At 41.7% G+C, this 12,705-nt stretch overlaps 1 protein-coding gene across 6 annotated transcripts in view; it reads left to right on the forward strand.

Moving 5' to 3' along the window:
- Focad (focadhesin) overlaps nt 1-12,705 on the forward strand; it is a 316,392-nt gene that overhangs the window by 32,347 nt on the left and 271,340 nt on the right. For 4 of the 6 annotated variants that reach the window (NM_001081184.1, XM_006537886.3, XM_006537885.4 and 1 more), the window contains one exon: nt 1,932-2,086. The exons of 1 other annotated variant lie outside the window; for it this stretch is intronic. In NM_001081184.1, the coding sequence (NP_001074653.1) occupies nt 1,932-2,086 (155 nt within the window). Of the gene's footprint in view, nt 1-1,931; nt 2,087-8,873; nt 8,985-12,705 lie in introns of those variants that run through there. One more of the 6 variants, XM_006537884.4, reaches the window with a different exon arrangement.

A 12,705-nucleotide genomic window follows, 5' to 3' on the forward strand; every position in this document is an offset into this window, starting at 1 on the left:
TGTGTTTGTATTTGGTACACGTGTATTTGGTGTATGATATGGTATGCAATGTAGTGTGGTATGTGTGCATGGGGTGTGGTATGTATGTGCATGGGGTGTGTGGTATGTGTGCATGTATGTGGTGTATTATGTGGTATGCAGTGTGGTGTGATATGTGTGTGCATGGTTGTGTGATTTAGTGTGTGTGTGTGTGTATGTGTATGTGTATGATATATATGTGGTATGTGTGGTATATAATATATATGATATTTGTCTATGGTGTGGTATGTGTGAGGTGGTTGGTGTGTATTGTATGTGTTATATAGTGTGTGCATATGCTGTGGTTGGTGTGGTTTGTGTGTGTGTGATGTGTATGATGTGGTGTGGTGTGCATATCTATGTGTGTGTGTGGTGTATATATGTAGTATGCACAAATGTGTGTGTGGTATGTGTGTGTGTTTGGTGTGGGGCATATGTGTGTTGTCTGTACAAGTGTGTGTGCTGGTGTGCCCACCTTGCATGTGAGTGTGAAGGTTATAGGAGGAAGTCAGGTGTCCTGTCCTATGTTCTGTCACTCTCAGCCTTACTCCCTTGAGGCAGGATCTCTCAGTGAGCCTGGAGCTTTGGTTTCAGTTTGATTAGAGGCTGGCTAGCCCCAGTGTGCCTGTCTCCTGCTATGCTGAGGTTACAGCCCGCCATGCTTGTGCTACAAGTTTTTTTTGCCCACTGAGCCATCTCTACAGCCCTGAACCGTATCACTCTATTAAACTGTATCAAAAGGAAACCATAGCTTCTTTATGAGCTTATCATAATTAATTTCGTTATAACTTTAAATTCTGTGTAAGTATGTACATGTTCTGGTCAAGCTAGTGATAGTCACCTAATGGTGCATTCTGGGAACTGAACTTGAGTCCTCTGGAGAAACAAGCAGTACATGCTCTAAGACACTGAGTCATCTCTCCAGCTTATTATTATTATTTTAAGTAACATGGTTATTTGTAGTTTAGGCTGATCTTGAATTTGCTCTATAGCCAAGGACTCTTGTATTATTACCTCATCCTTCCTGAGAGTATATTCTTATGTTACCACGACTATTTCTTTTAATTAAAAAACATGAAAGGAGGTAAACCTCAACAGATTTAACCAAAAATAACTTTACATACGGATTTATTATTTATTAGTGGATCTTTCCGGCACAAGGGGTCTATGAGTTCTGAGAAAGTTAAAAAGCTGAACCGTTCTGTTTTCAAAATCAGAATTTCTGTTGACTTGTGTTCCCATCTGGTATGTTACTGTCAACGGATATAGATTCTTAGAGCGAGGGAAAAGTCATGGCATTTTTCTTGTCAAAACAGTGCTTCACAGATATGTTGCTAGTCATTTCGATGGGCAGTTGCTGGTCCTCTGTCCTGCATGGCTCCCGCTGTCATGGCCCACATTTGAGTTGAGAGGTTTCAGCACAAGTGTGGATGGAGCTGAGTATGTAGGTACATGTAGGTGCACGTAGGTCACAGAGGTTGGTAGTAGAATAGTGGGAACCCTTTGAAAATATCATTGCCATAGAAGCTTCAGGCACAGACAGTATTTGGAGTTCAGCTTGGTGAACTGATAGACCAACGGATACTGTTGGGGTCCAGTCAAAATTTGCAGCTCAGCAGGTGATAGAGCCAAGTCCTCACTGTGTTCTGATGCTTGAATTTGGCTTGTACTTCTGCCTACAGCCAGCCTTATTGTGCAAGCAGGCACCAGGGAGAGAGACACTACATCCAAACAAATCTATCCCCTTTCCTGGAAGCCAGATTTTAGTTCCCTGTAGGAACAAAGTGACAACAGCATCCTCCTTGGTACAGAAGCTAGCCCACTGTGAGTGAATTTCGTGTTGATGAATGGTTGTGCTTGCGTGCGTGTTTCTCCTCACCCTAAGTGTCTTTTAATCACTGGTTTGCTTTCAGACGGCTGCCTTGAACTTGCTGTGGGAGAAGTGCTGCAGTGACCATGTGGTTGTGCGGACAGCCTGCAGCGAGGGACTGGTGGCACTTGTCGCCCAGGGTCATGCAGAGTTCAGCTATGTTCTCAATGGGATACTCAACCTGACTCCTTCTGCCAGGTACACGTGCTGCCATGTTTGGTTAAAGCTTTTAGAAGCACATCTAACTGATGTCTGCTAAGGATCACACATTAGTGCTGCAGTAATGAACTGACCAATTTTAAGAAGGATACCTGGCATAAGCAGTTCTACTCACACAGTGGCACGGTTCTTACCTTGTTTTGGCTGTCTGCAGTCAGCCCTTGGCACCACTGTTAGAAATTAGCATGAGCTGGGCGTGGTGGAGCACGCCTTTAATCCCAGCACTCGGGAGGCAGAGGCAGGTGGATTTCTGAGTTCGAGGCCAGACTGGTCTACAAAGTGAGCGCCAGGACAGCCAGGGCTATACAGAGAAACCCTGTCTCGAAAAAACCAAAAAAAAAAAAAAAAAAAAAAACCAAAAAAGAAAAAACCAAAAAGAAATTAGCACGAATTTTTCCTAAATTTTTGATAACATAGGAATCCGTCTTCTGAGTATTTCCAGGGAGCAAGTTCTTTGAACTTGCTTTGTATACCTATATTTTGTCCATTCACAGACAGAGGGTACTAGAATGGTGGGGGCAGTATAGGTCAGCTCCTTATTAAGAGAGTCCAACAGGATCGTGCTTGAAGCAGGAGCACCTGTAAGGTCCTCCCTAAAAGATGAGAGTGGGTGAGGCTCTGTGATGCAGTCTAGGACAGATAAGGCTCTGTGGTACAGTGCTTTTGTAGGGCAGGCGAGGCTCTGCGTTCTTGCACTAGCTCTACCAACAAAAGAAAACAGAAGAATTCAAAATAAACGTATCAAACTACCAACTCTCTGAAAAGGAATTGCTGCTCTTTGCTTGGAGAAATTGTTTCCTGGGAAAGTATGTTGTTTAATGAGCCTCCCTGTGTGGCTCAGACCACTCAGATATAGGCTCCCCGACATACTTGTCTTCTCCTGAAGAATTGGGCCTTCATGATGACAAGGGGTCCTTCTGTGCTCCAGAACTTCATAGTAACTCAGCCACACCAATCAGTGATGGGGCAACTCCAGTCTTTTGGGGGGAACATTTACCCGAGACTGCTCCTGACCAAGGTCTATAGTTTATCCAGGCGAGGCAGACATCTGACCAGAAGGTCTGCTTCATTTTTAAGTAGTAATGCTTCATACCAACTTCCCAAAATGACCTGGATGCTGCTGCAGCTGTGGCTGTGGCTCCTGTGGCTCCTGTGGCTCCTGTGGCTCCTGTGGCTCCTGTGGCTCCTGTGGCTCCTGTGGCTCCTGTGGCTCCTGTGGCTCCTGTGGCTCCTGTGGCTCCTGTGGCTCCTGTGGCCCTGGCGTTTCTCAGGCTTCCTTGCTCATCCTTATGTATTCTTTCTTCTTATGTCAATTGTCATGGCACAACGCAGAGTGCTTAATCTCTTTTATGTCTCCAGAGTAGCTGTGACTTCAGTGTGTACAGACCCTTCTGCTTTGGATCTGTCAGTCTTCATTGCCTCTATTCTTTTAATTTTTTTTAACTCTTTTTTTTTATTTTTTATTTTTAAAAATAAACCTTTTCTCTTTTTTCTGGTCACCTCTTTGTTTATTATTTGATTTTTGGCTTTCTTTAATATCTCGCTATCCATAACCCTAAACCCTGTAACATGTTGTGTAAGTCTTCTCAAACCAGCGCTAGCCTTCCATATACTTTCTTCCCATGAGCCCTCTACTTGGATAGAATGCAGTTTCTCACCTCGACCTGAGGTGAGTGCTCCTTCTCCTCTTCTGCTGTCACTTTCATTCTCCTTCAAGAATCAGTCTAAATACTTGTGCCTTTTCTGCTTCACAGCTTGTTCTGTCTTTCATACTAGTCTGGCCTGTGTTTTCATATCTGACACAAGCTTTGAACTTAGTAGATGACCAAATGGTTCTGAAAAATTTAAGGATTGTGTCATCACTAAATTTTATTCATTTTGTCTATTTCTTTTTTCTTTTTTTAAAAAAGGTTTGTTTATTTTATGTATGTGAGTACACTGTCACTGTCTTCAGACACACTAGAAGAGGGCAGTGGATCCCATTACAGATGGTTGTGAGCCACCATGTGGGTGCTGGGAGTTGAACTCAGGACCTCTGGAAGAGCAGCCAGTGCTGTTACTGCTGAGCCATCTCTACAGCTCCATTTTGTCTATTTTTATACAGACACACACACACACACACACACACACACACACACACACACACACACACACACACATACACACAGACAGACACAGACACTCATACACACACACACCAAGAGAGATAGAGAATATTTGTAATTTTAGAATTGCTTATTAAAAAGTGGTTTTAGGATCCATTAAAAAGTCCCTCTGAGAGGATTTTTGACAACAAATTTCATGTCTTCCTTAGTTATTAGTCGGCTTTAAGTAAGCCATGAAGATTTTTTTCTTGCTTCTTTCATTTATCAGGTACCAATAATCATGCCCATCCCCCATAGCGTTGACATGCTCTAAATCTGTAAGTGTAGGATCTACTTGTGTGTCTTATTGCTTGGGCTGATGGGCTCAGTGGGTGAAGGTAAGCACGAGGACTGGTGGTGGGAGGAGAGAACCACCTCCTACAGTTGTCCGTTGCACATTGTGCCAGATGTGCTTAGACACATGTACACAGAGGCTGGAGTTATATTTCTTACATTAGGGTATCAGCAACTGAGAGGGCCAGAGCAGTGTCTTTGTGTATTTAAGTAGTCCTTAGGGCTGAAGAGATGGCTCATTGATTATGAATACTTGTTCTTCTTACAGAAGACCCGGGTTTGATTCCCAAGCACCCATATGGTGGCCCACTACCATCTGTAGGCACATAGATGTGGTGCATCTACATACATACAGACAAAACACTCATGCACATAAAATAAGATCTAAACAAAGAAAAGAGCACTTAGGCTGGGTTTGGATATTCACCTTTAGTTCTAGAGTATTAGCTTATGAAATTATGCTGACATGGGATATTAATCACACATTAGTATAAATCCTCAATCACTATTATAAACCATAAAATATAAGCATTGGTAATAGTGAGTAAACCTGCCATTGGTTTATAATTGCCAGTAACAGTATTATTTCTTAAAACTGCAAATGTGTTTTAGACTAGATATAGCATTTATATGGGCTTAGGAGGCAACATTTCTGCTCTCCTTGCGCTTTGTTTATCTCTGTAGTCACAGAATGGTACTGGGTCTTAGCATTTTTACAGGTTGTTTGTGTGTTTGTGTCTGTCTATCTATTTACTTACCTATCACATTATAACATACATATAATTTATTCATAGTTGTTAACTGTTAAAAGATACATATACTTATATAACTGAAAATTTACATGCACTTTTATTTCTCCTTTTCCAGAGGCTATATATGTGTATATATGTATACACACACAGACACACATACAGACACATAACACATATATCTGAGTTTTGTGTGCATGCCTGGTAACTGTGGAGGTCAGAGGAGGACATTGGATTCTGAGACTTGAGTTACAGAGAGATGCAAGCTTGTGGGTTCTGGGAGTCAAACCCGGGTCCTCTGGAAGAGTAGTCAGTACTGAGCCAGTTTCTAGCTCCCATAAAGTAGTCCTGATGCTACATTTTTTTTTTTTTTGGTGAATTATATGAGAACTTGTTCCATAAATATAAAAATCCATAAACACTTAGAATTTTATGATTTTCTTCTAGCTGCATGATATCTAGTGTATGGAAGACTCATAATTTACCATTTTTCCATTTCCAGTATTATTCAGTATACAGGCAGTACTTCAGTGACTATCCTTTAAGATAATATTTAGGAAATAAATTTATTCTTTGAGAATTTTATATAATATTGATCATATTCACTCTAGCGCCTCCCACATCTATCCTACCTTCTTACTTACATGACTTTGTATCCTCATTTTCTCTTTAAACCCACTGAGTCTAATTAGTGCTACCCAAATACTCTTGGCTGTGAGGATACCCTCTAGAGTAAGGTCAACCTGCCAGAGCTCACACCCTCCAAGAAAACTTGACTCCCCTCTCTCAGCAATGATTAAATCCATTAGCGCCCCAGTTGGGATGGGACTGTTCCCCCCCAACCCCCCGCTGCCATGCTAGGATTTATTTATTTACATCCCAAATGTCCCCCTCCCCCATTTCCCTATGCTGAATTTCTCCCTCCATCCCTCCATGCTAGTATTTTTGTGAGGCTACTTTCACACTTGCTGTGAGCTCATGTGTGCAACTGTGCTGTTGTGTTTGCACATACTGTTTCATTGTAGTCATCTACTGCCTTTAACTCTTCCTCTTACTTTTTCCTTTATGATCCTGCGCCTTGGGAGGATGGGGTGTCATACACATGTCTCATATAGGACTGGGCACTCTCCAGTCTCTTATTCTCTTAATGGTGACCAACTATGACCCTCTGTGTTCATAACTAACTTGTACAGTAAAAAGGTCCTCTCATGAGAATCGAAATGCAGTAATCTATGGATATAGTGATGAGTTGTTAGGAATCGATTTAATATTCTGACCATTTAACAGAACATAGTAGTAGTTTCTGTGACCTAGTAGGTATAGGCCACTATTTCTTAGCTCAGTGATGGTGCTGTGTATAGGTTGTATCTAATGGAGCAGGCCTTAAATCCAGCCAGAATGTGTTTGGTCATTCCAGTAACATTCATGTCAATATTGTTCCGTTGGTCATATCTTTTCCAGAAGGTGATCATTGTAGCTTTCCAGATTCAAAGCTGGCCACAATATGGTTCCTTCCCCCAACCCAAACTGGTAGTGTTTATAGCACCTTCCTGCATCGGGAAACGTAGGCAGTGGGATGAAGTTTTTAGGCCAGTGCACACTTAGCTTCTCCATTCTTGTTCTATGACTGGAGTTCTGGAGGGTAACCAACAGCAATAGCACTAATCTGTAATGTTTTGTGGAACCCTACTGGCCAACTCCAACAGAGATGCCCATTTCTGACTATGAGCTTATTTGCTAATTTTTGGTATCTAGTTGGGCACTGCACCGTGTCCATGTTACCCCATCCTCTTACAACGTAATTTCATTTAAACTCTTCTCTCTCTTTTCTCTCTTTTCTCTCTTTTCTCTCTTCTCTCTCTTTCTCTCTGTCTCTCTCTGTCATACACACACACACACACACACACACACACACACACATACACACATACATTTAAGGAAGCTTTTGTAGTAGTATGTTTCCATGTGGCTTTTGGCTTTTTCTAAAGGTTATTAGTGTTAGTTGCCCCTCAGCCAGTTAATAATTTTATACATGGGTCATTATTGGCTTTTAGAATTCTCTGGAAAGTTGACCAGAGATATAAAAGAAACACCTTAATTAGACAGTGAACAAATATTGAAATATTAACAATAAAAAATGTTGGCATTTTTTTCTTATTTGAGAAGTTTATGTCATCTAAACTGTTAGCCACGGTGAGGTGTGGTTGAAGTAGATCCCAAAGCTAACCAGTTTGCTTTGTGACTATCAGTGTGAGTGTGTGTGTAGGTACATGTTCACAAATGCACATGGAAGGAAGGGACAGCCTCGGGCAGTTTTTCTAAGGTGAGGTCTATCATTTCTGTTTTGAATTTACACAAATACATCTTTATTGCTCACTATCCAGTTTATTTCAGTGCAAACTCTTGGCATTTTAAGTTTTCAGGATTTGGACAGATTGCCTAAGAGTATAGTATTTGTTTTTTCTTTCCTCTGACCAAATACTTCACAAGAACAACTTAAGTGGGGAAGGTTGTGTTGGCTACAGCTTGAGTGCACAGGGCCCATCATGGTGGAAGTGTTTGAGTGCCCAGAGTACCTAGTAGTGGGAGATGGGCATCAGACAGGTAGCTCCAGAGTTGTGGAAGTTTGGTCTGAAATCCTCCACAGTTTTATTTATTTCTTTATTTTTTTGAGGCAGCGAGTTCTTGGCCTGAAAGACCCTAAGAAGAATAGGCTAGCTCACCATTGAGTCCCCGGGGATTTGCTTGTTTCTAGCTCCTCTTGGATTGTAAGCATGTGCCACAATGCCTGGATGTTTGCTTGTTTGTTTTGTTTTTATTTTTAAGCATGTGCTCTGGAGAGCAAGGTCAGGTTTTCATGCCTTATGCAAGCACTTTGCTGACGGAGCCCAGTGTACTGTTCTTTGTTGCATTCTGAGGTTGGGGCTTGCTGCATTGCCTTTGCTGATCTGTAAGTTTTGGGCTCAGGAGATCCTCCCATCTCAGCCTGCTCAGTGCTGGTACTACATGCCTGGCTTCCAATTTCATTTTAGCCTCTGATCATAAAGTGTGTTACGTAAGATCTAAGCTTGCTTTAATGTCACCAGTAGAGGTAATAACTGTTTGCATGTCAGAAACCAGACTTTTCTTCATTTGCTTTATTTCAAGTAGCAGAGCTTTGAGGTTTGCAGCAATTACAAAAACCAAACTTTTTGCTGCCTATGTTTTTTATAAAAAGCAAAATGAGAATGAAATTTAAGAAACAGGCTAATTAAAAACAGGGGCTGCAGCCAACTTCCTCTTCTAGTGCTGCCTGGGGAGACTTCAGAGACAGAAAACTGTGTCTGTCTTCTGAGATCTAGAAGCTGGAACGACTTTGCCCAAAGACAGTGGATTTTCAGTTTGCACTGCTTAAGTCTCTTCTTGCCTCAGGTTTTTCTCTTCCTTTAGAGGTTGCTGGGACTCTGGAGACACTTTAGGAGCAGAGCCACAGCAGGACCGATCATCTTTGATTTAGGAAATAATTTCTAAAACGTATCTTTCCCTATCTTTTAACTAATATCGCTAGGATCTGAGATGGAGGTAGGGTGGGGAGAGAGAGCCAGCAGCGAGAAGCCTGCCTGTGTGGAGTAGACCTGTAGAGAATGTGGCTTTTGGAGATGCTTCGGTCCTGCAGCCAGAGGCTGAATGGTTCAAAGAAAGGAAATATGGGTAAGCATCTCTCCAGCTGCTACCAGCTCTCTGGCCCTTGTAGGGCCAGTCTATTAAATGGCTTTGGAATGTATAAGGAAACCCCTCTTACCTGAAGCTCAGCCCACTGTGCCCAGTGGGCAGTGTGCAAGATGCTGGCTCAGAGTCTGTCATTGTATAGTCTAAATTTGAGAGACTTGCCTTCTGCAGGGTCCTGGTCGTCGGAACTTAAGGGAGTGGCTGGGAAAGTGTCTGGCTCTGCTTGAGAGACTGTGCTCTTCAAAGGAATAGTTTGATGTCCCAGAGTGTTCTTGCTTCAAAGCCAGGGCAACAGGAAACAATTGTAAACTAGTTTTTATAGCTTCTGTAAACAAAGAAATGGATTTAAGCCCTCTGAAATGTTCTTTTAATCAGTAAGGAAATTTGAAAAAAAAAAAAATTGCTTCCCTAGGGAGGGTGAAGGAACAAGAGACCATAAAGGACACACTGTAAAGAAACGATTATCGCCCCTGAATGTGAGTTTTGAGATGAATGCAACCTGGAATTAAAGTGAATGATACATAGTAGTGTATACTTTTCTTGTCCTTTGAAGAATTGCTTGTTTTGAGTTTAGATTGTGTTTCATTTCATCTTTATATGAGTTTAAGGATTCCCAGTGTTAGGAGTTCCCACTTTTCATTCCTTAGATTTTTTTTTTTCTTTTAGCTTCCGGAAAGCTCATGCAGCCTTTGTTACTGTTGCTTAGTAACGGGATTATGAATAAAATCTGACTCTCCTTTGGAACCAGGTATTCAGTTTTCGATATTGAGGTGTCAAGACAGCCTGTAATTTCAGCTGTGCTGTTTCCCCATCCCCCTTCTTTTTAAAGTGTGCCTAGTGGGAAGGAAGGTTATACTCTAGATAAACTAGGCTAGCTATTTGATTTGTGTGCCTTTTGTGTTTTCAAACGGGGAAGGGACCTACTGTTAATGTATTTTACAAGGCTGTATTGAAGATGGGAAATTATAGAATATTTTCTGAAATACTGAAAGTCTACTTTTAAAGGAAATCTTCCATAAAAGATTAAAAATTCCATAGTGAGTCTAATGTCTAAAAATGATTCTGAGGATTATTTGGAGTTAAGGTTGAGGATAATTGAGAAAATTCTACCTCTCAGGGTCTTCCCTTTTGTTGATGAGAGAGCCTAAATTGCTTTGTTATCATGTAGGGACAGCCAGCAGCCGAGGAGGCACTTCTTGGGGAATTCTGTCCTGGGCGTTCGTACCATTCAGCTTCCCTTTCCTTATTTCATCTGGTAGAGCAGGGAGCTAGGAGGGATGTTTGTATGAGGGCTCCTCCGAGTGTTTGCAGGACGCAGCTTTCTATCTGGAGCCTTAGGACTTAGGGATGGCTGTAGGTGCATCCACCTCACCAGCAGAGTTCATCTTCCTCTTACAGTCAGGGACAGAGTTAGCCAAACAGGTCTGCTTCCCCATCTTGTGTTTTAAGATTTTCCTTTAGGCCTCTTAGCTGGTTTGCAGATGTTCTCTCTCCTTTTTAAGTCCCAAGATCTCCCTTAGAGCTCGTAACCAACGTGATTCCTCCCTTTTGCCATCTGGGACACTCTGCCCTATTTCTTTTTAAAGTCCTGTGATGTGGCTGAGGTTTTGTTTGTCATTTTAAGAGATGTATTTATGCAAAAGTGTTTCTGGGTGATTTAAGAAGAGTGGCTGCAGAACACGTTACTTTTATAATGGAAAACTGCATCAGAGGAAATTTGACCATTTTCTGGTACTTAGAAGATAAATGAGCAGGCAGGACTTTCTTAAGAAAGTTCTCAGTAGTTTTACATCTTAGTTTTTTGTTTTTGTTTTTAAAGGAACATTTGTTCCCTCAGACATTTAAATAGGAATTTCTCAGGACTGGTTTTAACCCCCTCTCCCTTCCTTCATGTGACACTATCTCTTTTTCTTCTACTTTTTCATGAATTTAGACCATGCTTTAGTCAAGGATCTATTGTTTCTTTCTCTTCTATTTGCTGGTGAGTTTCTGAGAATGCTTTAGGCAGAGCAAGAATCCTTTTCAGGACCCACTAATCTTTTCAAGTTAGAAAGGTGCTTGGCTAGCTTGGCCCAGTGTGTACCAGTTGTATCCATTTTGGGATGTTCTTGTTCTTCATCTTTCCCCAATCTCTTTTTATTCAATCACTGGTCAAATAAGGATACTTGCTAGTACTTCGTATTTGTCATGTTTTGAAAGCTAGAGCCAAACATTATGTGTATTTTTTTTTTAAAAAGGAAGCTGAACATATGTGTGCAGTGTTTAGTGTTGTAATCGCCAATACCCCTCATTTCATATGCACAGTTGTGATCACTTCTGTCTGCCTGGTGTAGAACAATTTGCATGAATGGTTTGAATTACCGTAGTTTGTATAGCTTGGCCAATTTTCTCCTTGTTTGTAATATATGATTTTTTTGGAATCCTCAGCATCATTATTGATCCACACTCTTTAATTAGAAGATCTGAGTCTTGGGTCTCATGCCTAGTGAAAATTGAGGTTCTTTTCGCAATGTCTCTGGTTACTCTCAGAGTTCTTGAGTAATCTTGTGTAACTTGGCCTTAAAAAATTAAGAAAACAATACTTATTATTGAAGGACAATCACACCAGGTTTCTGAGCGTGTTTGAACATGTTAGAGCCCTGTGGGCCTTGAGTTACAGAATCCACTTGAATTAGCTTGGGCATAAGCATACTCTCTTTGCTGTCTGTTTCTCTTCCTCTTCCTCCTTCCCTCCCTCTTCTCACCTACCTCCTTCCTCTCTCCTTTCTTCCCCTCCCCTCCCCTTCTCCTTTTTCTTCTCCTCTTCTGCTTTTCTCTTTAAAGCTCCAACCTAATAGTTTCCTGTAGTTCAGACTGGCCTCAAGCCCACTCACTATATAGCTGAGGATTACCCTGGTTCTCTGTGTCTACCTCAAGAATGCTGATCTTACAGATGAGCACCACCATGCTTTGTTTATGTGATGCTGGGTGTTGAACCCAGGATAGAACCCTTGGTCTATCCTCCCTCCCTCCCTCCCTCCCTCCCTCCCTCCCTCCCTCCCTCCCTCCCTCCCTCCTTCCTTGCTATCTTCCTTCCTGTCTTTCTTTCTGGTTTTTTGATGAAGGGGGCTGCTGTCTGCCGGATGACTCAACAATAGAAATGCACATGGGCATTAGACACAAATTAAATTTCAGGTTGTGTGTTTCATTTTTTTTTTTCTTACTTCAGACTGACTTTCAGCTGCTTAGGTCACAGGCTGTCATCCATTCCTGGGCTGTCCTCTCTTATATGTGTAAGAGATGGCCTTGTTGAGGTCAGACGTTCAGGAGTTCTGAGGACAGGATGTAAAGGTGGATCTCTAGGCTGTGTAGGATAAGTTTGTGTTTGTTTCCTGGGATGCCGTAAATGCCTATAAACTTGATGATCTGTCTCAACAGAGATACATTTATTCACAAAATAATACAGTCAATGAAGGCTTGGGGGGGCAGGGGCGGGGCATTGAATCTGTTCTGTCTTCTGTAAGAGACAAGTTCCATCGCTCATCTGTGGCTGCATAACTAGTTCTGCCCCCGAGAGTTCCGAGTACTCTAATAGCACTGTTACTGTGACTTTGGGTCCTACATGTTCTGGTTCTTTCTTTTACAAGGATGTTGGTTATTATTGGGTTTAAGGTCTAGTCAGGGTAAGTTCTTGTGAGCTTTAATAAAATTAGCAAGGACACTC

Source organism: Mus musculus, chromosome 4, assembly GCF_000001635.26.
Source record: "Mus musculus strain C57BL/6J chromosome 4, GRCm38.p6 C57BL/6J".
In the NCBI taxonomy this organism is placed as follows: Eukaryota; Metazoa; Chordata; class Mammalia; order Rodentia; family Muridae; genus Mus; species Mus musculus.